At 35.2% G+C, this 26,087-nt stretch overlaps 1 protein-coding gene across 2 annotated transcripts in view; it reads left to right on the forward strand.

Moving 5' to 3' along the window:
• The window catches only part of SMAP1 (small ArfGAP 1), a 249,405-nt gene that overhangs the window by 160,088 nt on the left and 63,230 nt on the right, over positions 1 to 26,087 (forward strand). Inside the window, exons 5-6 of one of the 2 annotated variants that reach the window (XM_044676039.1) lie at positions 15,944 to 16,018; positions 21,439 to 21,519. In XM_044676039.1, the coding sequence (XP_044531974.1) occupies positions 15,944 to 16,018; positions 21,439 to 21,519 (156 nt within the window). The remainder of the gene's footprint in view (positions 1 to 15,943; positions 16,019 to 21,438; positions 21,520 to 26,087) is intronic. The other variant, XM_044676040.1, reaches the window with a different exon arrangement.

Consider the following 26,087-nt stretch of genomic DNA (forward strand, 5'->3'; position numbering starts at 1 on the left):
AAACATAGAAAGACCCATCTGAAATTGTGAAAAGTAAATTGAGTAGAACCAAGAGAACATTATATAAATTTCCTTTCTTATCATGACTTTTCCTATCACAGTTTTGATATATTTCAGGTTGGCATAAGAAATTCAATTGTAATTTTTTTGGAGTTTTGCAGAAGTTGCAGACAACATGTGAAGACCAGCAGATGGGACAGAAAAATATTTAGTAACTTGGAAGTGCATAAAATATATTTATGATATTGTTTAATATCATCATAGTTTATCTTTTAATAATACACATAGGCACAATTTCTTTTTTTTTTTTAACCCTTGTACTTCAGTATATTGTCTCATAGGTGGAAGAGTGGTAAGGGTGGGCAATGGGGGTCAAGTGACTTGCCCAGGGTCACACAGCTGGGAAGTGTCTGAGGCCGGTTTTGAACCTAGGACCTCCCGTCTCTAGGCCTGACTCTCACTCCACTGAGCTACCCAGCTGCCCCCAGGCACAATTTCTTTTTAAAAATTAAAATTAGTAAAAAGTTAAAGTTTGCAAAAACAACTCAAAAGCCAAAAATTTTTATGCAGATTTTCCAGATTATGAGGATACATTAACCCTTATTAAATCTTAACCCCCACAATGTGGAAAGGATACTTATATACAGGTACAGAGTTGATATTGGAAGAATAACTTGTGAATATCCATCTCCAGAGAAAGAGCTGATAGACACAAAAAAGACATGTTGTATGTATACTTTTTTTTTTTTTTTAATTTTAAACCCTTAACTTCTGTGTATTGACTCATAGGTGAAAGATTGGTAAGGGTAGGCAATGGGGGTCAAGTGACTTGCCCAGGGTCACACAGCTGGGAAGTGTCTGAAGCCGGATTTGAACCTAGGACCTCCTGTCTCTAGGCCTGGCTCTCAATCCACTGAGCTACCCAGCTGCCCTGTATGTATACTTTTTGAGGGGCCCCTCTCTAGGGCAGGGAGAATGGAGAGGGAAAAAAAAAAACCTGGGCATTCTAATGTAACCAACAAACAAATTAAAAAAAAAATCCTTCCTTTGACACTTATTAACTCTATGATGCCAGGCAAGTCACTTAACTCTTGAGTCTCAGTTCATTCACCTGTAAAATAGAATTATAACAATAGCTAGCTTACAGGGTTGTTGTTTGGATGAAATAGCATAATGTAAATTATTTTACAAAACTAAAAATGCTATGTAAATATGAGCTACTATTATTCTATGTGACTTTATCAGAGACCTAAGGGTTCCACATCAGTGACTTTTTTTAGTTAACTGGTTTAATATTTCATTTACCAACATTTCTGTGTTTTTACTAAGAGGAAGTAAGATGCCACTTCCAGCTCTATTTTCTATTACTTGTGACACACCTCAGGTCAGATTCTCCCTGAACTGTAGCTTTTTCATCTATAAAATGAAGGGTATGGACAAGATAGTTTCTGAGGTCCATTTTAGCCCTAAGTCTTAAGTTGTATGGTTGGTTGGTTCTCTGCCTCTGAATAAAGTGGACTTTGTGACAGTTATTTGCTTTAGAATATTTGTTTTGGAGTATATTCCAGATGATTGAGGTTTCTGGAAATCAGAATTGCTGCCCTTTTAATCTGTCTTTTACAGACTGCCATACTTAATTGTCCATAGTTTCTCTTCTATTAAAATTTTTTAAAGCCCAGGACCACTTTGCCCAGGAATGCTTCCTTTACCACCCCCCAAAGTCAGCGAAAATTAGCCCTTTTAGGCTCTTTTAGCAATGATTTGCAAAGCTTGAATGTACTCATCATGTGCTATAATTGTGTGTCCCTGTTGGTAAGTTTCATGACATCCAGGACTGACTCTATCATTTTGTATTGCTTCTATCCCCTATATTGTGCTTTGCGTATATGGTGGACATTTAAAAATGTTAAGAGAAATCATTGTATGTTAGAAAAATATTGGTTTTGGAGTCGGGAGTCACCTGGGTTTGTATCTACCTCTAAAACTTAGTGACCCTGGGTAAACTGGCCTGAGGCTCAGTTTCTTCATTTGTTAAATAGAATTAATAATACACCTAATTTTTTTTCTTTATTTTAAAACCTTAACTTCTGTGTATTGTCTCATAGGTGGAAGATTGGTAAGAGTGGGCAATGGGGGTCAAGTGACTTGCCCAGGGTCACACAGCTGGGAAGTGTCTGAGGCCGGATTTGAACCTAGGACCTCCCGTCTCTAGGCCTGACTCTCAATCCACTGAGCTACCCAGCTGCCCCAATACACCTAAATTAAACAGACATTTAATAAGCTAGGTGTAGTTCTGAGGATATAATCTTATAGATTTGATGGAGGAAAGCACTTTTTAGGGTTTAAAGCTTTTAAAGTCAAGTAGTTATCATAGTTGTATAATTATATTATTAAATAATGAGTTCCCTTTAAAACCCCAGTGACGTTAGTTTAATTGGCATAATATAGGTGAAATATGCAACCTGAGATCCTATCTGGTGTATAAATAACAGGAAAATCCATGTCAAAAGATTAATCTTTTTTCTCTTCTAAACCCAGTACTATGTATTGATTTCAAGGCAGAAGAGTGGTAAGGGCTAGGCAATATAAGTGACTTGTCCAAGGTCACACAGCTAGGAAGTATCTGAGGCCAGATTTGAACCTAGGAGCTCCATCTCTAGGCCTGGCTCTCAATCCACTGAGCTGCCCAGCTGTCTCCCAAAAGATTAATCTTAACAGTGCCCCCTCCATCAAAAGTCATCCAGAAATTGATGAGTGAAATGGGATAGGAACTTATCCATCTCCATTCCTGAAGCTCATGCTCTGAGAAGATACAGGATTCCTTTGGTGCTTAGAGGTAGAGCAACTCTGTGGAATTCCTGACCTCTTATCTGTCATTTTCTGCATCTTCCTCCATTTTACTCAATGAAGCCTCTTTGCCATACTGCCTCCTGCTGTTGTGTCTTTAGATAGATGATACAATAAATGATATAACTCTTGATTAGGACTCTGCTCTACAAAATGCTGTGAGCATTTGTAGGTTGGAAATCAGCAAATACAACACATAGTCACTTGATTTATTATTTTGTTGATTATCTAGACTCAAGTGATGAAAAAATATTAATGCAAATTAAACTCAAAAAAGTGTGTTCTGTAAAGCTAGTTAAACAGTTGTCAGGATATTCCTGCCTTAGATCTGATTGCCAGACCAGACGCTGAAGGGTTCATTTTCTATATTCTTGTCCTTGCTTTTTCAGCTGCCTTACATCTTTATAAGTGTATATAAGTGTATGCAAAGGTACTCTTTGTATATATGTATGCAAAAGGTACTCTTAGCTGTGAGATTGCTCTTCCTTGTCCCTTTCAGTGAAGGTCCCAGCCTTTACTGCCCTCTGAGTTTTTTTCTTCTTTACCACCCCAAGCCCCCAAGGCAGGGGCAGGCTGGATGCTTTTCTACATTGTTTCTAATTCATGTTTGGCAGTCAAGAGGGAAATCTGTGGAACCCTACTTATAATATTTGAATTGAAAATACATAAAATAAAACACATAGAATTATAAAGAAAATCAATGATACTAAATGACAGTTATAAAAATACAAAGTGAATGAATTCTAAGTTAAGGATCCCTGCTTTAAAGATTAGGTAGGGAGATAGAACAATCTGATAGCATTACTTATATCTTACATTTTCTTATGTTAGATTGTTAAATTGAATCATGGTAGTTGGTATTTGGAAGAGTGATACCCTTTGTTGAGCTTTTTTATTTTTAAGGAGCAAACTTGACCCTTGTACCAAATATTAAGAATCTTGACAAGAAAAATTAATTACTCAATGAAATAGTGTTAACTATTTATAACTTTTCTTAAAAAGATTTCCTCATAACATCTGTGTAAATGAAATTGTCCTCTTTATTTGATTACATGTTTGCTATCATATCTTAAACTATGTGGGGTTTTTTTAGCCTTTTGGAAAGAAATTGTATGTAATTCAAATTAATTTTTAATTAAAATCAGTCTTTTCTGACTTAATTTTATAATAAACAGTGGCATTATTAGTAATTTTAATGCTATGTGAATTTCATAAAATATAGGATGTTATGCTGTAACTTTTATAGTCAAATAGGTTTGTGTATTTCTTATAACTTGGCAATGTGGAAGGTGGATGTTATGCCTTAAAAAGAATCCATTTTAAATTACTGTGAGTGACGGTGGTGGAAATTCAACTTTCAGATAAAATACTTTCCCCATAATTTTAGAAACATATGCATTTAGGATAGTATAGTGGGAAAATAACCATGTAACAAAGACTAATTTTATTCTCAGTATGGGAGAGAGAGAGTTCAAAAATTCCAATTCATAAGTGCATGCATTGCCTTAAGTGGCCTATGAAACCATTTCATTTAGTAGTGCTGATAAACCATTGTTTCACTTTCTAAAAACCTGAAGGAATTTTGATTATATGAATATTTTAAAATGAAATAATGATATTTCTTATAGAATTACCCATTGCTGGCTATGGATGCAATTTTATATATGTGGTTGGCCAGAACAGATGAAAGACTTGTCTTTCTTGGGTTTAACTATTTTTTTCATTATCTTTAAAATATTCCTCTGACTATATTATTTTATTCAAAAGATTATTTTAAAATACCTTTTCTGGTTTCCCTAATGAAGATTGAGGTCAGAAAGTAATGCTTAAAATACAGCATTAGCCTTTATCTCTTTACTGTGATACCAGTTCTTCCCTTAGTCATGCTTAGGACCTTATCTACCTATTGTTGAGAGTCACTGTAGTGTAATAGAGTTTGTATTTGTAGGCAGGAGACCTGGGTTCAAATCCTAGACCAATGTCCTTAATAACTATGTAATCTTAGCTGTTAAAATATAAGGCTTGAATAGAATTTAAATTTTACAAGAGAATAGTTAATGTTTCATTTTTTATACTTTGTAACCATAGTACCTAGTATAATGCTTAACACATAGTATGCTCCTTCTAATAAATTCTTTTTGATTGATCAAGTCACTTAACCTTTCTCTGCCTTAATTTGATCCTTTGAAAAAGGAAAACAGTACATGCTCTACCTACTTATAGAAATGCTGCTCTGAGTAAAGTATTTTGCAAACTCTAAAACAATATTTGTAATAGTCATTATCATCGTCATCATTATTCTAACAATTTGTAGTTAATTCTTCTCCATGCCACTGCATATTTTCTTTTCTTCTAACCTTCCACAGCTATTTCTATTGGTCATGTTTTCTTCTGCGGTTTCATTTTATTGTTATTTATTCTCAGAGGTATGGCAGATATTATTTTCATTTAAAGATGAGGAAACTATACCTGATAATATTAGGTACATTTTTAGTGTCAAATACTCTACTGTGACCAGAACCCAGGTCTCCTAACTTTGATTGAAAAAAGAAACAAAATCAACTATGTATGGGTATTTTCTATATAATTGTAAGCTATTTATTTACCTCTTTCAAAGATGCGTTGCAAAAGATGACTTTGTTGGCATTGTATTTTTAGAGTACTTTCAGTGGCTATAGAATGGCACTAATGCTATATAAAAATGACAGATATAGGATTCTCATCGTACTGTTCTCAGAGAGTACTTGAAGGATATCTGGAAACTCAACCACCTGAGGCATATACTGAATCAAAAGATTTTCCCCCAAATCCGCATAAATACTTAGGCAGTTATAGATTGTGGCTGAAGCTGCCATTATTCATAGGGGCAGCATTTGCCTTATAGCAATAGTGGCATCACCAAGCTCTAATAAAAATATTAAAGGCTATATTGGGGCCCTTATAACCTGTCATACTTGGAGTTCAGAATGATCATTTACTTCTGGAAAGCATATTTTTGAAAGTGAGGGGAAAATACAATTTAAGTAATATAGGCCAAAGACTGTATTCAGGGACTTCTCTGTCCTAGATTTGGGAGTCCCATGTTCTCAGTTAACAGCTAGATTGTTTTTGCAATAAAAAGAGAGAGACAAAGAAACTTAATGGCCAGAAGTGGGTTTTTGAAGTTCAGTTAGAAATTTAGCCTAAACCTTATTGTGTTAGCAAATTGTATTTGTTTTGTCACTTCAGTAAAATCTGAATTTACTAATGCAGAACTTTTTTTTCCCTTTAAAGTCGTCATTTAAAGTCAAGTGGTCTTGTATGGTCAAGTGGGAAAAGGTCAGGGTAAAGGGGCGCTTTTAGAGGTTAGTGGTTTAAAGTTATTTTCTGTGAAGATTATGATATTGATGTGTAAATTTGTGAAATTGTGTTTTGATGGAGCTGCTAAATTTCTATAATTCTTAATTATTCAATCAGCAAGCAGTTATTATAACCTTATACTATGCCAGCCACTAATCTGTAGGTCCCTGAGTTGTAAAAACAAAGTGAATCAGTGCTTGCCCACAAGGAACTTACATCCTGTGGGGAAGCCAGCATATGGAAGTATTTTTGTGAGTGTATATTTTTGTAGAAGTCCTGAGACCTACTTAAAGCATCGTTAGTTAATAGAATGTTTTTGTAAACAACTGTCTGCCATCTTTTCTGAGTCTATTGGCCATTTACTAAGGGCTCCAGTTTCTAAGTTTACCACTTTTTTCAGGCCTTTCCTGAATCATTACTAATTATTGACATTGGTGTGTGGTTCTCTTTTGCTTTATCCTTCCCTGATTTAGGTATTAGGACAATATTTGTCCTATAAATGGAATATGGTCATGTGTTTAATTTCTTATTCTTGAAAACTAACTTGTATAGAATTAATGCCTTATCTGAATCATTCCAGGCTTAGGGTTCTAAAGAGGGATTTTAGCCTTGGGGGTGGGGTGACCCTTATCTCCAGGGATTCATTAGCCCTAGGTAGACACACTACACTATGAAGGAAGAAAAAAGACATAAAGCTCCTTGAAGTGCTAATTGAAGAGTTTGGTGAGGATAGTAATAGAATTTCAGAGGTTATTTAGTCCAATTCCCTTATTTTCCAGATGGAGAAACTGAGACTTAACCGAAATTAAGTTAACCTACCTAAAGTCATACAGTCAGAGATAGGAACTGAAAACATTTCCTCAGACTGCAGATGTAGTATCCTTTCTGTTGTACTATGATCTCAGAAGTACAGCACATTGTTAGAGTCCTGGTGTTAGAATTATAATTTAAATGCAGTGCTTCTGATGTGAATTAAAAACATATAGTGGGGGCAGCTGGGTGGTTCAGTGAAGGCCAGACCCAAAGACTGGATTCAAATCTGGTCTCAGACACTTCGTATCTGTGTGACCGTGGGCAAGTCACTTAACTCCCATTGCCTAGCCCTTACCACTCTTCTGCCTTGGAGCCAATATATAGTATTGGTTCTAAGACAGAAGGTAAGGGTTTAAAAAACAAAAAACCAAAACATATAGTGTTAGTGACAACTGTTCAAATGATTGGGAATTTTGTGAAGGGTGAATTAAGATAGGAGGATAAGACGACTGGGAAGGAGAGTTGGAGAATCAGGTCATCAGGCAAAACTAAATTATAATTTTCACAAGGTCAGGAACTATATTTTTTCCTGTTTGTGTCCAAAAGTTCTTTAAGTGGAAGAGGTACTCAGTAAATGCTGATTGAACGAATGAATGAAAAGGATAGGATTTTTGTTTAAAAACTTGCTGTTTTGAATAGGATGTTTGTTGATTGTTGTGACTTACCCCTTTCTTACCTTACTTGCTGCCAGGTACTCTTCAGTCCAAAGACACTTATCTTTTTCTGCTCTATAAATGAGACACTCCATCTCTTGGTTCTGGGTATTTTCTCTGGCTATTCTCATACCTGGAATACTCTCTCTCATCATTTCTGCTTCTTGGAATCTCTGGCTTCTGAAATCCCATCTTCTACTGGAGGGCTTTCCAATAAGCTCTTAAATCTAGTGCCTTCCATCTCTTATTTACTTCCTGTTTATCCTGTACGTAGCTCATTTGTACTTTTTTTTTTTTTTTTTTTTTTTTTTTTTTTGCTCCCTGTTTCCCCCTTTAGACTGTGTGACTTGAGGGCAGTGACTGTTTCTAGCACTTATAAGGTACCTGGCACATAGTAGAATATTACTTACATAGTACTTGGTTTTGTATTCCAAATCATATGCTTCAGATATTAGATTTGTGGAAGGAAGAGGTAAGATTGTTTTGTTAAAATTCAGTTGCCTGATTTTTATTTTGTTCTAGATAAGACCATTGAACTTCCATCTGGAGATGGCTTGAAGTCAGGCCAAAATATTTTTTTTTTCAAGTAGCAGCTTTGAATTTGCTCAAGCACCTGGAAAAATACCATTGAGACCTTATATTTCTGGAACATAAAGCATGAAAGAGGCTATTTTGGACTGAAAAAATGTTAAGGGCAGGTGTTACCAGTTGACTGTCTGGGTCATAAAATAGTCTCAGTATTGCTTCTTTGGAATATCTGATTTTGAGTTGAACTGTATTCAGATGGACCCACTAGGAGGTATTTAGCTGTAAATGTTCCTCCAAGTGGCCAATTGCATCGATGTGTTGGATTAAGTTGTATAGTATTGTTCATTTAAATTTTGGAGAAGGTCTGCCATACATAATGATTTTACTTTTAGTATAGTTGATGCTAAATTATTCTTTTTGGCAGTTTTTAGCAAGTTCAGCTGCTTCTTAAGGTCACTGCTAGTTTGAGATGATAAGTAGGGTGTGTTGATGTTTTCCTTATTTGGGCAAAGACCCACTTCCTTTGTGATGAAATAATTAGGGAGAAGCTGAGGTCTGTACATCCACCTACTCTTTGGAAATATCCACCATTGGGGACTCCTAGGGGAGGTCCAAAGGACAAACTGTGGGGCCAGTTAGAAAAAATACAATTTCCTATGAAAGTGAAAGTCAGCTTGGCTTGAGCATCTTTTACAGAATAGACTGGTGATCTGTTCCTTGTTAACAGACTTACTTGCTCTCATTAATAAACAATGTAATCTTGGGGAAATGGCCTCATTCTTTATTGGCTAAAATCTGGTCACAACAGTTTAGGAAGGTAGATTGGAGCCTGGTTGTGAGGGATTTTAAATGCCAAATGATGATTCCCTTCACTCCACAGATAAGGGGAAACTGCTGGAATTTACTAATCAGAGATACATATTAGGAAAATCACTTTGTTAACTGGATAGAGGCTAGATTGAAATTCCTCTTCTGTTTATACTTTGTACAGAACATAACACTGGCAAATAACTTTGATAACTGTTTCCCCGTCTTTTATTCCTGACTTCTTTTTTTTTTTTTTAAACCCTTACCTTCCGTCTTAGAATCAATACTGTGTATTGGCTCCAAGGCAGAAAAGTGGTAAGGGTAGGCAATGGGGGTCAAGTGACTTGCACAGGGTCACACAGCTGGGAAGTGTCTGAGGCCGGATTTGAACCTAGGACCTCCCGTCTCTAGGCCTGACTCTCAGTCCACTGAGCTACCCAGCATATTTACCCTATGCCTGACTTATTGTTGCTTAGAATATCTGTGATTATGTCTACCATAGACTTGTATGGTTTAAATATTTAGAATAACGGCACTATGTTAGAGGGAAGTGTTTAAAGTTGAAGTTTGATCTACAAATACCATTTCATAATATCTTTGTCAGTTGTACAAGTATTTAAGTGCTTGCTATAGATGATATGCTTTAGGGATAACAATAGGGAAGCAATACAATCCCTAGGAGTAGCTAGATGTTTTAGTGGATAGAGAGTTAGGCCTGGAGGCAGGAGGTCCTGGGTTCAAATGTGACCTCAGATACTTCCTAGATATGTGACCCTGGGCAAGTCACATAACCCCAGTTGCCTAGCACCTACCTCTCTTCTGCCTTGGAACTGATACTTAGTATCAATGCTGAGACAGAAGGTATGGGTTTTAAAAGAAAAAAAAAACAAAACCAAACAATCCCTGCCCTTATGGATTTTATGTTTAATAGGAGACAGTTCATATGGGGAGTGGTGGCTAGGGAAAGCTGTTTTTAATCATCAGTATGGTGAATAGAGCCATAAAGTTATTGAGCATCCTATGTTTTCCAGTAGTAATGGCAATATTAATATTGATTTTTTGACTCCTTAGAGCAAGAGGCGAAAAGAGGGATAAGGGCAGGGCTAGCACAGAGCTGGATGAGCCAGGTGGATGGTAAGAATAGGAGTATAGTACAATGTGAAATATAGTTGGAACTGACTAGATATAGTGGGCCAGGTGAATTTGTGTTCACACACTTTTAACATTTTGAAAGTATGGACTGTATAAAATCATTTCTGGAAGTCTTCCTATTTTCTTCTCATGTTTTCATCAATGATACTTTAAAAATATGCATAGACACTGCAGTTGGCTGTCAGATATTTCTATGTGGTAAGAAAATCAAATGTTAATGGTGGTGATTTCTGGGCTTTTTAGGTCTCTGTTGCACTGACTGTACAAGGCACATATGGCGCCTTGGAAGCTGTGGATGGAGAGAGTTCATAGAAGCTTGAAATAAAAGTGGAGGAGAGAATGAGACGGAATAAGAGAGTAACTTGATAGGGTAGAAGTGTCCTGTGATTTTTGTTTCTCTTCCTTTTTCCCCACAGTGCATAGATAATATCCAATGTATAGGTAACAGGTAATAAATATTTGTGGAAAAAATAATTGAGCAAACTAGGTAAAATCCTTAGAAAATTTCTGCCCTTTATTTTCTTACTTGATAGTGAAGGACAGTGAGAAAACCTCTGAGATGAGCTAAAGCCTGAACTAGTGCACATATACTGCTACTATTTCAAAGATTTATACACATTATTTGCTTTAGATTCCTTTCACATTGCCTCTTAACTCCTGAAAACAAATTTTCTCAAACATATATTTGAGTATTCACTTTGGTTGGTTGCACACAGTAGTTAGTTGAATTCTGTTCCTTTTGTTTCATAAGAAATCATTTTAAAAATCAATTGACTTTTAATTGAGTATCATTAAAGTTGTGCAACCATAAATGTTTAATTTATTTTATTATAATATGCAGTAAGACCTCTGCCTTATAGTTAGTAATTCAAAGAAAAAACAGGTTCTTTATTTTTAAACTTTTAATAAAAATGGGTACAAGAATGAGACATACTTCTTATAGAACAGTTGACAATAAGATTACATACTCATTCACTTGAAAATCTAACATTTTTAAATGATGACTAATAGGACAGTTGAGGATTAATTTCACTTAAGTCATGATTGGGTGAGGCTATTTAATGTTCTTGAAAATAAAGAGGCTTTTGGAATGAAAGAATGATTAGATGTTTTATAACATTGTAATTTTTAAAAGGATATTCTCTTTATTTGGTGCTTTATTATGACAAACAACCACAGCCAAATGGATAATTTAGGATTAAAAAAAAAACCAAACCCTTTTTTTAATGCCTTAAAATTACAGTGTACTGGAGCAGGTACACTTTGCAACTTTCCCTATTTGAATCAAGTACAGGAAATCTCAAAGCTACTCTATAGTTGTTGACTCAATCAACCTTTCATTCATTCTTTTGTTTGTTTATTTGTTTATTTGTTTATTTATTTATTTGTCTGTCTGTCTGTTTGTTCATTCATTCATTCATTCATTTATTTAAACCCTTAACTTCTGTGTATTGGCTCCTAGGTAGAAGAGTGGTAAGGGTGGGCAATGGGGGTCAAGTGACTTGCCCAGGATCACACAGCTGGGAAGTGTCTGAGACTGGATTTGAACCTAGGACCTCCTCAATTTTAACAGAATCACAGAACTTTAAAGTCCTTTCTAATGATAGATAGATTGATAAACAGTTGGATGGACAGATGGCATTTTAAAAATACTTTCTGTGTGCCAGTGATGGGATACAAATACAAAGAAATACTGTTCCTGTCCTTGGGGAGCTTATATTTAAATGAAGAAAGACTATCTAAAGGGGAGCTGAAAGAGATGAGTGGATGGGAGGAAGAGCTGTGGAGGCCCGAATCCAGGCAAGATAAGGCCAAAGCTTGCCTATAAAAGCTTATTGTGAAATCAAGCATGAAGTCCTATTTTTCTAATGCCAGAGAGTAGAACTGTTGGCCAGACTAGATATGATTGGATAAGTCAGAGCATGGAGATTGTGGGACATTTCAGATCTGTAATCTTATGACCTTCAACATATTTTTACCACTTATGGTATTGTGGAACTGATAAACTGGATGCTTTTTAGTAGGGATTAGCCCTAAAAAGTGGTTTGATTATTTATAAGAGGGTAAATATTATATGCCATGTAATGTTAATTTGTCAGGGGAAAACAATATCATTTTTTAAATGTTATTGTTGCAGACAGACATTACTCTAGGTTTAACTCTGGGGGGGGGGGGGGAATGAGATCCAGTGACCTAATTACTCAGAAGTGATCTCTCCTCCCTCTAAATTTTCATAGAACTTTATTTGAACCACTCTTATTCTCTTGGCATATTTGAACTGTTATAAGTTATGTGAAGTGTGAATCAGACTTTCTTCCTCTAGCATCAGCAACTTTTAAAATGATCAAATAAAACTGAAAACACCCCTACTTAACACTTTGTAAGCCATCAAGTAAGAGAATTCACAAGTCACTTACTTGGAGAGCTCTACCCTTTTAACCTAATCAGTCAGAAACTTGTGAATCCTATGATGAGAGTTGACACCTTCAGAGGATAAAAGGTGTGAATCTCACAGACATTGCCCACCTGGGCAGTGCCAGGCAATTTGGAAGCCGTGATTGGACACTGTGAAGAGGAGAAGGGTCGAAAAGGACTATAAAAGTCCTGATCTTCTTTGGTCATCTCTTCAGTAGTCTGTCTTCGACTGGTGACTTGCTTCTTGGAAGTAACTTGGGACTTGGACTGCCTCTTGGGTGACTGAGTAGCTGGCCTTCCTTTCCTGGTGTCTGAAAAGAGATTAGTTTTGGAGAGTCTCTCCCTTCTTGGAGGAGGCCCTGTGGGTAGAACTCTGGGTCCTCCTGTTGAGGGTTTAACAAGCCCTGCAGAGCAGTATTTAGTGTGATAGGGTAGACATCTTCTCTACCCTCTTTGTATTTCTCAACTTTCACTCTTTCCACCCTTTTATAAATAAAAGCTTTTAAAAGTCATTTTGACTTGAACTTATAATATTTTAAATTGGCAACCACCATATTATATTAGAATTCTCACGTATTTAGTCAAACCCTTAGTTTAATTCCTTACAGTTAATAGTGTATAGTGCTTTTCTACCATAGATTGTAAGTTCTATGAGGATACAGATGGCATAATGTCTGATTTTTGTATTCCTATCTCCTTGATGCTAATAATGATTTGTATATGGTAAACATTTAATAAATATTTAATAAATTTGTTCATAAAAGCTTATCTCCAGTGTTCTTTTGAGTTCCAAGTTTCTCAGCTTCTGATGACTTGAATTTTTCTCCTGTTTTAATTTGTTAGCTTATCTTCTCCCTTCTCCCAATATTACCCCTAGGATCCTACTAAGCATTTGATGGTGGGAGTGGGGTTACACAAACAAATATCTTGAATAAAATTAATGTTGTTTCCAAGTGTAATCTTCAGGCCAATGTAGATGTAATTAAAAATCAAAAGCCTGTACATTATTTCCCCCTACAAGATAGTCTAATAGTTTATAATTATGAGTACTTTTAGTCTTAATTGACAATTGACTTACACCACTAATATTCCAAAATAATTTGCTAGCCTCCTATTTTCCCTCAAGAGTAGAATTTCAGGAGTCTGTAAAAAAGTTGAACTTAGGGAGGTCTCTCTGGAAGGAAAGAGAGAGAGAGAGAGAAACAAAGAAGGAAATCTAGATGACTTAAAAACAAGAAGTTGATACAACTTTTTTAAAAGTCAAAAGTCTGTTGAAAGGTTTGAGTATAAATTTAAAAGTAAAAGTTAAGAAATTTCATACTGCAAAAGAAGTTTCAGAACTATTGCAATTCTCATATACTTAAAAAATATAGGAGTAACTGATAATTCTGAGCTGCTTTCTGTGGTTCTCTCCTCATCTTTTCTCTTTCCTGCCAAATTCTTCTTTCCCTTTTCATCCTTTCAGTCCTCATAGATCTTTTTCTCTTATTTCACTATTTCCCTTTAGTTTACTATCTTTCCTCTTCTATTTTTCCTTTGTATATCTCTTTTAAATAATGCAAAACTAAAGTATGTTTTGTTTTGTTACTTAGATTCATTGAATAAGTTTTAGTTTGGTTGTTTTAAAACTAAAAAAATATGGAATGGAACATTTTGTATTTACTTTATTTTGCAAATAGGAACAAAATAAAGCCCAACTAAAATGAAACTGCATTTTGTTTTTGTGATATTCATATTTTTTTTTGTTGGTTGGTAGACTTCTATGTTTTCTTTTCTCTCTCCTCTATGGAAGTTCTACTTAATTTCTAGATCAGTTTTTATCAATAATACAATAATTACAGCTGGTATTTTATAATTATTGGATTACAAAAGCATAATGAAACGTCTCACTTATTTCTCACTGGAGTATTCTTATTCTCATTTTATAGAAAAGGAACCTTATAGTAACACGTTGGTAGCTAATTGTCAGAGACAGAATTGCATTCAGATCTGCTATAATTCCTTCTTTTTACTTAAAAAAAAAAAACAAAAACAAAACTCAAATCTGAGATGATCTTATTACATATCCTTCTAGCTTTAATATGCTTTGTATGGGAAATGGTAAGAGAGAAGTCCTGGTTAGGATAAACCAGTCAGTTGAAGTTGTAGTTTCAAGCATAACTTGATTTTCCTGTACAAAGTCCAGAATTTTTTGTTTTGTATTTTTCCTAAACATAATTTCTTTTAGTAGACATAACATAACCCGTTTGGATGATCAAAGCAAGGCCATTAAGACTTGTTCTTATATGAGTATGTAATAATCTACAGGGAATAAAAAGACCTTCTGAAGTCTATTGTCTTTAGTTATGGTTTCAGAATTAATGCCAATGCTAACATAATAACAGGAGGATTGGCTGAGTACTTGTCATTTAAGTAATGTTATTTTGACACTACATAATGACCTATCTGTAATAGCACCATTTATTTTTAAAAATTCCTTGTAGGCACTATTGATATGATAGGGCAGCATAGAGATGTCAGTTTTATGGCTCTGAAGATCTACTACACATTTTGTAAACGTATTTCAGTTACATTTTGGCAGTAAAGAGAGCAGGAAGATAATGCTTCCATTAAAGTGATCAACTACGCATGTAGAAATTGGGTGGGAAGATGTGTGAAAATGCTTTTAGATGAAACCCATTTTCATGTGTAAATTGCCTCTGTTGCGTATATAACTGTCTCATAATGCCTTTGGGTAATTCAGTGAGTATGGCTCTGGAAATAGTGGTTGTACATGCTGATCTCAGGGAAGGAGGTATATAAATTGCTTTATAATAAGTCTGGCTCTCGACTGCTCAGATGTTATTTTATATTAACCCACTTTTTCTATGTTTTTCCCTCCTGTTTTTTTAAATAGTTGATTAAAATTATAAATAAATCTTTTACCATTTCAGATTTTTTTTTTACTTCTCATTCTTAAAAACATTACCTTGAATGAAAACAAAAAGTATTTCTCCCTTGCCACATGGGACAATGTGCCTTCATACTTCAGTACATTAATATTTTAGAAGTTGGGTTGGTTAAGACAGAACCCTGAAAGAAACCTAATTACTTTTCTCATATTTGTAGTATAATCTTATCCAAGTACCTTTTTAATTATATCCCAGTGAATTTTATTATAAATCATACACTTTTCTTTGATAGATCCTGTTACTTTTAGAAAAGCTACTAGGAAAATGTGAAAGACTAATATTATGCCTTTTTCTTTGTTGCTTTGTTCTTCCTTTGTTAACTTGACTGAAAGTGCTTCTGTTTCTTAGAAATACATGAAATTGTATTTCTTTGCTTTCTCTGTCAGTTCTGATCACCTTCCTTCCTTTCCTTTTATCTTTTTCATCTACTTTATACAGATTTCCTCTTCTGATGTTCTTCAGCCTTTGGTATCCTCTCCTCTGCAAGCTGCTGCTGAGAAAACCAAATTGGAGGTATCTAATTTTGTAAAAAACACATTGCATTTTAAAACACCTACTTGTAAGTGCCCCCCCCACCCGATCCCCAATTTATTGTGTGCTATATTTTGGGTAGGATAAAAACCTATTTGATTTTATTTCTCTGAGATTCCAAAATTACAGTGCAAAATATATCTATTTTCTAGACTTTATCTCCAATCTATTTTCTAGACTTTATCTCCATGTGGGCCTGTAGAGTCAAAAGATCCATACCTTTAATCCAGTTACCTTTTTAATCCATTCCTTTAAATAACCTATTATTTTGTATTCTTATTGCCTCTCATTTTTAGGCATTTCCATATAACTGTTGTTGAATTCACATGTTTTTAGTGAGTTGTGTAAATTAACTTTTTAACATTTCTCTTCAGGATTTCATAGCTATAAATATTGGAGGGAAATATTAAAGTGTCTTTATTATTAAGAAAATGCTACTGAGTCAAATTTAAGATTTTACATTAATGCAAACTATGGGAGTAAAATATTTAAATGTGTGTGTGTATATATATATATATTATGTGAATGTAAATGTTAAAAGTATTAAAAATATAGAATGGAATGAGAAATATTTTTGTTTTTTTGTAAAGAGTTTTAGTATTACAAAAGTAATCCAGAAATTTTGATAAATTAGTTGCAGTTATTTTCTAATCTTTTTGAAGTTAAATGTTTTAAAATAGCTATTAAGGTAATACTGGCTTATGTATGTGTACATACACACATACCCACCTATACAAATAAATTAGTATATAAACTAATGATGAGTAGGGAATACTCTATTGTATTTATATCTCTAGCACCTAGCATACTACCCAGCATCCTTAGGGAGTGCTAGAAATAGGTGGTGTTAAATAAATACTGTTGATTGATGTATAGAATTTGGAAAAATAACCTTTGCACACGCACAAAAAAAATATCATGTCCCACCTGTAGAGTCCCTATTATTACTGGACCCATATGAAAAAAAACAACATAGTTTTTGTTGAAAAATCTATGGGTTCAGAAGTAGAGAAAAGAGAGAAGCTATGGGGAGGAAAAAAGGTTAAGAGAACTACTCTTGGGGGCACATTCCTAGCAAGAACCTACCTGGCCATGTAGCATGTACTTCTCATTTCAAATCAAGAAATATTTTCTCCATGCTCCTTGAATTTTCCATTTTACTATTATACTATATGACCCTGATATTCCAAAAAAACCCAAAATAAAACAAAACTTCTTTGTTTTGGGAGGGTCAGTTTTATTTGGTGAAAACCTTGCTATTCTATACATACTCTATCTTCATGTCCCTTCCCTTCCTTCTTTCTTTCTTTCTTTCCTTCCTCTCTCCTTTTCTTCCTTCTTCAATTCCTCTTTTCCTCCTTTCGTACTATTTACCATCAACAATTTTTATAAAATCATGGAGTATAGAAGTGCCATTGGTTTGAAGCAGTGATAGTGTCTGAATTTTCAAAAAGGAGAAGAGAATAGTTTTCAAATTATAGACCAGTAAACTTGACTTGCAAAAATTCTGTGACCTGGAGAAATTCTAGAATACATATAATGTTAAGGTGAGCACCTAGAAAAGGAAGTGGTAATTGTGATAGTGTGACTTCATCAAGGACAAGTGGTATTAGATTACTATCATTTCCATTTTGAATAGATTTTTTTGATTGATAAAAAAAGAAAAACTACAGATACAGGTTTATTTTAGCAAAATATTTGCCAAAGTCTCTTTGGCTTTTTTGGGAATAAGATGGAAATGGTATGGGTTAGATAATGTTACAGATTTGTAGTTTAAATCCAATGAATAGTGGACTCAGCAAAGTTGTTATTGATAGTTTCATGTCAGTCTGAAAGAACCCTGAAATGAAAAGCCCCATCTATCTGTGCCAGGCCCCTGTACTGTTTAACATTTTATTAATGATTTGGAGAAATTTGTAGGTTGACTGCTCAGTAAATCTGCAGAGGAAATAAAGCCAAGAAAGGATAGTTAACAATATGACTAAATAAGGATTCAGAAAGATCTTTATAACAATTCTAATCTAAATAAGATGCAATTTGATAGAAATAAATAAAAAATTCTTGCTTTTGGGTTAAAAAAGTCTGCTTCAAAAGTGGGGACATTTGACTAGACAGTAATCTGTATAATAAAAGAGACAAACCTGAGGTCATCAACTGAAAATCTAATAGTTACTTTTGTCACTGGTAAATCAGAGGACTGCAGGAGAGGCAGCATTGGGTAATCTAGTCTCATATACTTACTAGCAATGTGACTGAATAAATCACTTAAATCCTATTTGATTCAGTTTCCTTATCTGTAAGTGAGGATAATAACAGCACCTAGCTCTCAGGGTTGTTGTAAAGATCAAATGAGATAGTAATTGTAAATTTCTTAGCACAGTGTCTGACACATAGTAAGCACTATATAAATGTTAACTATTGTTATTATTATTATTATGGAGGTAGGAAAGCCAACCTTGAAGCCAGGAAGACTCATGATCAAGTGTTGTTTCCGGACACATTATTTATAAGTGTTTAAAGAAGACCCTAACCTCAGTGCTCTAAGCCATTGGTGGCAACTCATAGAAAGGGAGGCCATTAAACTGCAAGTAAGGATCTGTGCAGACCACATACTGACTTAATAACTACATATTGGTATTACCTATGTTCTCTCATATTTTTATTTGTGTTGTTAAATATTTCCAAGTTACATTTTAATCTCGCCCCAACCCATGTTGCAGGCAACAAGCTGCGTGTTTGATCTCTACCCTAGACAATACTCTGAGGAGGCTTTTTCCTCCCTGCAGTTCCCTGTTTTATACCAGTGAAATCCACACTGCAGCTTCCATTTCTGTTTTTACTGAAGGCATATGGCTAGACCTGTTGATAAATGTCTCCAGAAGCAAAAGGAATTGTCACTTAGCCTGAATTGAGGGGCATCAGGTACACAACTGGAGCAACAAATAGCCATCCTCTGCCCATGTTATAATGGGAAAAACCGGGGAAGGTGCCTTAAATATTAAATATGGGCTCTGTGGGGTGGATAGGAGACAGGAAGGGACAGTGGGAAAGACTTTACAAACCAGGGAACCAGGTTTAACTACAAGGGAAAGACCATTGCCTGAAATGACAGTTAAGCCTGACCAACTGTCACTCAGCCCCACCCAGCTTGGAATAAATACAGATTAATACATACATACAATGAGGACCTAAACTTACTAAAAACACACAGGGAATCAGTTTAATAATGATATGAGGGGATTGGAAAGGGGATTAGGTAAACTATGGCTAACAATCCAGGACTGGAGTCAAAAGGGTAAGATCCCTAGCCAACCTGGCTTCTGCCAGGCTTTGACAGCTTGGCTAAGGACCTGGGGAAGAGGGCTTGAACTTGGGATGTCACAACTCTTCCAGGGATGTTACAGGATGCCAGGAACCAACTCCTCCAGAACTGATGTAGCCAGGTAGGGATTGAAGTCTGTAAGCTGTCCACTAGATCACAGGCCACTTCCCTACTCAGTGCTGTCTTACAGGATTGATGTCCTCTGCTTTCAATCTTCACCACTCTCCAGGATCCCAGGGAATCGGGGTGCAACTCCACTAGCTCTGAGGTCCCCCAGGGTCAGTTACAGCTTGTCCCAACCACCATGGAGTCTTTCTCAGAGAGAGAGCAAGCCACTTCCTGCTTCCCCATTCCATGTGGAATTCTCCAGCCCTTCCTGTTAAGTCTCCTAAATGATAACTTAAGTAATCTTCCTCATAACAATGTCCAGTCACATCTAAAGTTTTATATTTATTGCTGGTCCCCCTCTTTCAGGAACAACATTGATAAACCTGAGGGCATCAAGTAGAATATTTGTTTTATTTTCTCTTTTTCTTTAATTCTGGAACAGTAGGCATTATATAGGACAGGATAGGCTGGCTTAGGTTGCTTCAGTTGTGAGCTTTAAAGTAGCATAAAGGTGTATTGAATGCTGCAGAGAGCCTGGAAAGAGAAGCAGTGAGAGATATGCATATCATGCATGTCTTGATAGTACGCTAAAAAGAAACTGGAGGACCACTTCTGGAAGATTGCCTCATCTCTAAAGCCAGAATTTAGACTTATTCCATTAGTACTATAGTTGAGCAACATTTGGGTCATATAGATTCCTGTGAGTTAATCTGGGAACCTAAGAATCATTTGTAATATTGCTTACAGTGGAAATATACACTGGGAACTTTCAAACAATTGGCCTACAGAGGAACTTTTAGAACAGAGTAGGGAACTATGCATGTTTTATTTGTCATTTTAACCATAGAATATTGTCTTTATAGTATATTTTAAAAGAATACTGTTTTAGGGGCAGCTGGGTAGCTCAGTGGATTGAGAGTCAGGCCTAGAGACAGGAGGTCTTAGGTTCAAATCCGGCCTCAGCCACTTCCCAGCTGTGTGACCCTGGGCAAGTCACTTGACCCCCATTGCCCACCCTTACCACTCTTCCACCTATGAGACAATACACCGAAAGAATACTGTTTTGAAGTATCTTTTAGATAGTTTTATTTCTTCCAATACAAAAATAGTGGATTTTTTCCTTTGCTATATTTATTTCTTTTATTCTTGCTAAATCCATATTTGTTCCTTCCTGTTTTAGCCTAATTCAGCCTAAAGATACTTTAAGGAATTAGAGGAAAGGTGTTGTTTATGAAGTAAAACATAGACAAACTTGGCTTACTTTATCCTTTTCCTTTTTGCTAGATGCATTTCTTTGCTTTATATTGCTTGAATATCTGCTTTCAAATAATAGAAAGAAATACTTTCATAAACATAGTATTTATTTGTTGCTTAAGTATTTTGTTGCTTTTTTGATTTAGAGAATCTTCGAAGCATGTATATCATAATGGCTTATTTATGTATCGCTATGTAATTAAAATTATTTTCCTGCTAACAACTCACACAAAAGTGTTGCAGATATTATTACCCATATTTTACAGATGGGGAAAATGGAGCTCAAAGGTGGTAAGTAATTTGACCAAAATTTTGTAGCTAGTTTGTGGCAGAAGTAGAATTCATAAAAGGTATTTCAGCTACAAAACTACTGCTCTTTTCATATTACCTCTTGGCCATTTTCTTTTCTTAACTAATAATATTTTTATGGACACTAATGATTCAAGACATAATTCTCAAAGTGTGAGGCATGTTATTATTAAAATAATACTCATAATTCACTTATTTGGACTGATAGGTTATCTTTGCTTTTTTCTTTCATATCTCACTTCCCTGTGACCTGGCACCTCTCCCAACCTCTCCTTCTAATAGGACCTTTTCTAGTAACAGAGAAATACAGTTAAGGAAAACAAGCTGAAACATTGACTATTTCTAAATAGACCATGTGTTTTATTTCAATAATTTACCATCAACGTCTCTTTCCCTGCCTTTTTTTTAGAAAGAAAAGGAGAAAAAGAAGGAAGAGAAAAAAAAAGAAAAGGAGCCAGAAAAACCTTCAAAACCCATTTCAGCTGAAAAGGTAAAACACTTTATTATTTTTAGAAAAGAGAATAAAGGATTCTTATGCATAAGAATTTTTAAGAACTATTACTTAGAAGTAATAGTCTAAATACATAAATAGTTGTTAAATTTACAATTGTCTACCCAGTGCCTATTCAGGATTTTATGTTAGGTAGGCATGATGGGCTAGAGATGGAGGAGGTAAGAAAAATAAGCTATTGCTTTTATTCCAAAGGAGGTACATACAATCTTGTAGGCGAGGTAAGATTTGCAAACAAAACCAAGGCAATAGGTGATAAATAATTTGAGGTAAAAACAAAGTGCTATATGAATTTAGAGAAGAAAGAGAGATAATGCTTTATGCTGAGGTGATTGGGAAAGGATCCATAGAGAAGATTTATTCATTCTTTGAACATTTATTAAGATATATATTCAGAATGCGGAAGAGATATAAAGCTAAAATAAGGAACTGTTTCAACCATCCTATATCTTATACTCTAGTTTATATGATTATAATATACAGTATTGTATAAGAAATTCATTAAGGAGTTTTAAAACAAAGTACTTTATGAAGTCTGAAAATGAAGGACTTTAATGATTTGGAAAATCAGGAAAGACTTCATGAAAGAAAAGACATTTGAGACTAACTTTAAATGATGGATATGAACTCAAAAGGGCAAAGGAAAACCCAGGATAAGGTAAAGTAAATGGGAGCATATTTAAGGGACAGATAATCTGTAGACTAGAATGTAGAGTATATGGAGATGATTAATAGGAAGAAAGCTGAAAAGGTCAGGGAGTACCAAATTGTGGAGTCTCTCTGTTGCCTTGAAAAGAAGTTTGAACTTTATTTGTGAATTAATGAGAAATCTTAGAAGATTTTCAGATGGTGGAATGACATGGGCATATTTATGAATTTGAGAGATTATTCTGGCTGTGGTATGAAGGACTGAGCTAGGAAGGGGACAAAGAAGAAGCAGGAAAACCTCTTAGGATTATGCTACAAGTGACATAGTATAGTGGTGAGAATGAGACTAGAAAGCTAAGGATGGTTCAAAGAGATATTTTGTATATGAATTTGATATACTAAAAGTATATCACTAAAAGTAGTAGAAAGCAGATTCAAAGGTTTGAATCTGCTTTAACTGACCACCACCTGGCTCTCAGCCATGGTCCCGTCTGACTGCCTCCAAGGGAACAAAGAGAGAGTGGGCATGTCTCGCCCCACACCTTTATCCTTTCTCTTGAACAAGGATCTGTAATCTTTAGTTCTGAGCCATATTCTTAGGGCTTTTTAACCTGTGGCTTCTTTTTGGGGTGTTCACGTGACCTCCAGCCACAGAGTGTTGGGACGAGCTAAGGGCAGGGGAACAGATTCTATCTATAAATACCCCTAAGGTTATCAACATGGAGACTGTATGAATGTTAGTGACTCAGACAAAAATAGTAAATTCAGAAGGAAGAGCAGCTTTAAGTGAAAAAAAAAAAAAAGAATATTTTTTGGATACATCGAGTTTGTGTTTAGTGGTACATCTAAGTAGAAATGTCTTGAGAATATGGTTCTCCTTGTTGGAAAGAGAGGTCCAGACTGCAGATATAGCTGTAGGAATCTTCTGCTTAGAAAGGTGGTAGATGAATCCTTTGGAATGAATGAAATTCTCAAGAGAAGAAAGTTTTTAATGAGTTAAGAGAGGAAGGATGAGGATAAATCCTTGAATAATGCCTTCATTGTGGAATATAAAATCACAGGAGTCAGCTAACTGGAAAAAGAGTGGTCACAGAAGTATGAATATTTGGAATAGTTTTGTGTTATTCTCCTTTTGTTTTCATTCCTTGCCTTCTTCCTTTATCCCCTTTCCCCAACCGCAAATCATCCCAGAGTCCATCCAAGATTGTCATTAGGGAGGTTGTGCTCCCCCATTGCTGCTTGACCACTCATAGGGTTTGAATGAGGTAGGAATCAACATCTTTTCTTTCTAGTAACATGGAGAACCATCTACTCTGCACTGGCTCCTAAGAGTCTCTAAACTTTACCATCTTCTATGCTTTCTGTGCCCTGCAGACCCCCTGGCACCAGTATCTGACATACTTAGCAACTCAGACTTTTGAGCCTTGTCATCTACCTTTTTGCTGCATTCTTAGGACTTTCAGACCCTTTTCTCTCTACTGTGCAAAATGAGCATCTGAGAGAAGAAAGCATAAGAATATAGTTTGTACCTAAGGCTGAAAGGCTGCATAAATGGAATAGGAGACCCAGTAAAAGTAGAAACAGATGAATATGGTATGATTTTTTTTTTGGCAGAATTTAAGCACTATAACATGAGTAGATTTAATCTGCTTGAGTACAAAATATAGTTTGGTGTTCTAGAATATCTTTGTGAAGTCTCTCCCCTTGGTATGCTACTGGTGCTTCTGCTTTATGGTAGTAGATATATGTGCATGAGTGTGTGTGTGTACAGCTATTGTGTATGGAGTGTGTTTTCTGGCTCTGAGCTGCAAGGTGGGAAATCTGAGACCAGTGGTTAAATTGGATGAAAGCCTTTATAGTCTAGTCTCTCAGCTGTACCTTTGAAGAATAGGTAGCATTTAAAAAGGTCAAGTTGGAGAAAGGAGAGCATTTTAGGTATAGGGAAGCTCATAATGAAGCATGTATATTTAGGAAATGGCAAGTTATGTTCAGTGAACATTGCCATGACAAGTGAAGACTACATTATAAATATTTGTGAATGAAAATGCTTGTCAGATTGTGGAAGGATTTGAGTATGGTAATCTCAGTAATTTATATTTTGGTAACCATTTGGAAACTTTTGAAGGTTTCCAAACAGGATAGTTAAAGTATCAATGTTATGCTTTAGAATTCATCTGTGGATCAGTGAATTGGAGAAAGAATAGAATAGAGGAAGAAAAACCATTTTCACCTTCACATTCTCGTCCTCACTTTCAAGATAGTGAATTTGTCTCTCTTCATTTACAACACTTTTGCTGTAATCTGCATATGTGGTAATAAAGACCTAAATTAGGTTAGTATCATCGAAAATGAAAATAATACATTGCAGAGGGAAATTTTGACAGGACTAGGGGATAAATTGGATGTGGTATGGGTAAAGGGAGGGAGTCAAAGATAACCATGTTTTGAATTTGAGTGATTGAAAGAATAATGATATCACTTGAAAGTATACGTGATTTTTGTTACATGATGTTTTCTTTAGCAGAAATAGGGAAGCCAGCAGGACAGTTTAGAATGGAAGCTGATGAGAACGATTTTAGACATATTGTGTTTGAAAGATTAGCAGGTCATCTAGGTGGAGTTGTTGAACAGGCAGTTGAATAAAACAGGAGCTTTTCAGAGGTCAGAGCTGGAAATAATGGATTTAGAAGTTCTTGGTGTACGGTTGATAGTTGAAACTGTCATAGTAAATGAGATCGCCAAAGAAGAAAGAGCAGAGAAAGAAAACAAGAGGGCAGAATACAGATATATAGGAATGTCTACAGTTAGAAGTAGGAAAAGAAAGTCAAATTCAGTATGGGAGACAGAACGAGAAGTGAAAGGTGAACCAGCATAGTATAGTCTAGTATTGTATAAACAGTAGGAAGAAAGAGTATCAAGAGAAAGGTTGGTCACTTGTGTTTGGCTCAGCAAGGTCAGGAGGAATAAAGAATAATGTAGTGTTTAGTAAAGCATTGCTGACCTTCACATCAGATGGAGATGATTCTGTAGAAAAATGGGGACTAACACCTCATTATAAGAGCTTGAAGAGAGAACTAGATACAGCCAGCCTAGGCTACCCTGTCCAGAAGTATGTGGTTAATAAGGAGTGAGCTTGAGAGGTTAAGGGAGATCTGAGCATGCTTGTTAGCTGATGAAAAAGTAGGAGGATCTATATTGTGTTAATTTGTGTGTTTTTATTTGTGTATTACTTGTTAAAAAAATAGTGAACGAAGGCGCCATCCCAGGTTTTTAAAATTCAGGAAGGATGATTATTCCTTTTAGAGTCCCACTTAAATGATTGTTTCCTCTTTAAAAATGCATATCCACATTCTGTGGGTACACTAAATCAAGATTTTTTTCCCAATCTGGAAACAATGACTAAGTTGTATTAGTTAGCTATTTTAAAAAAGAATAATTGTAAGATTTCTGATTGGTAATTTCAAGGTGATTTAATTAATTTTTATCACTGAAGTGATTTAAATATTTGGTTTAAATAAAAACTTGGATTTTCTAGGTTATTGATAAGTAACTAGAAATCATTCCATGACTACTAGATTAGAAACACTTTGTAAACTTTGTAAACTATTTAGAACTCTCTTGAATGTCTCTAGCCTAACTAATGACTTTGTCCAGAAACAAGGTCAAAGCAAATGGGTCAGGGAAAGATTGGAAAAGAAAATTAGAAGAACATAAGAAAAGTACTTTACTATGCCTTAATTTTTTGAAAGTAAGTATCCTTTTACAATGCTAAAGCTTAAAAAAATAAATGAACCAGAATACCATTTAACATTAGAAAAATCATACTGTTATTCTTTGTCAGGAAAAAAAAAAGTGATATTTTGCATAGAAAATCAGCCAGTAAGTATTAAGTGCTTACT

This window comes from Gracilinanus agilis, chromosome 4 (genome assembly GCF_016433145.1).
Source record: "Gracilinanus agilis isolate LMUSP501 chromosome 4, AgileGrace, whole genome shotgun sequence".
In the NCBI taxonomy this organism is placed as follows: Eukaryota; Metazoa; Chordata; class Mammalia; order Didelphimorphia; family Didelphidae; genus Gracilinanus; species Gracilinanus agilis.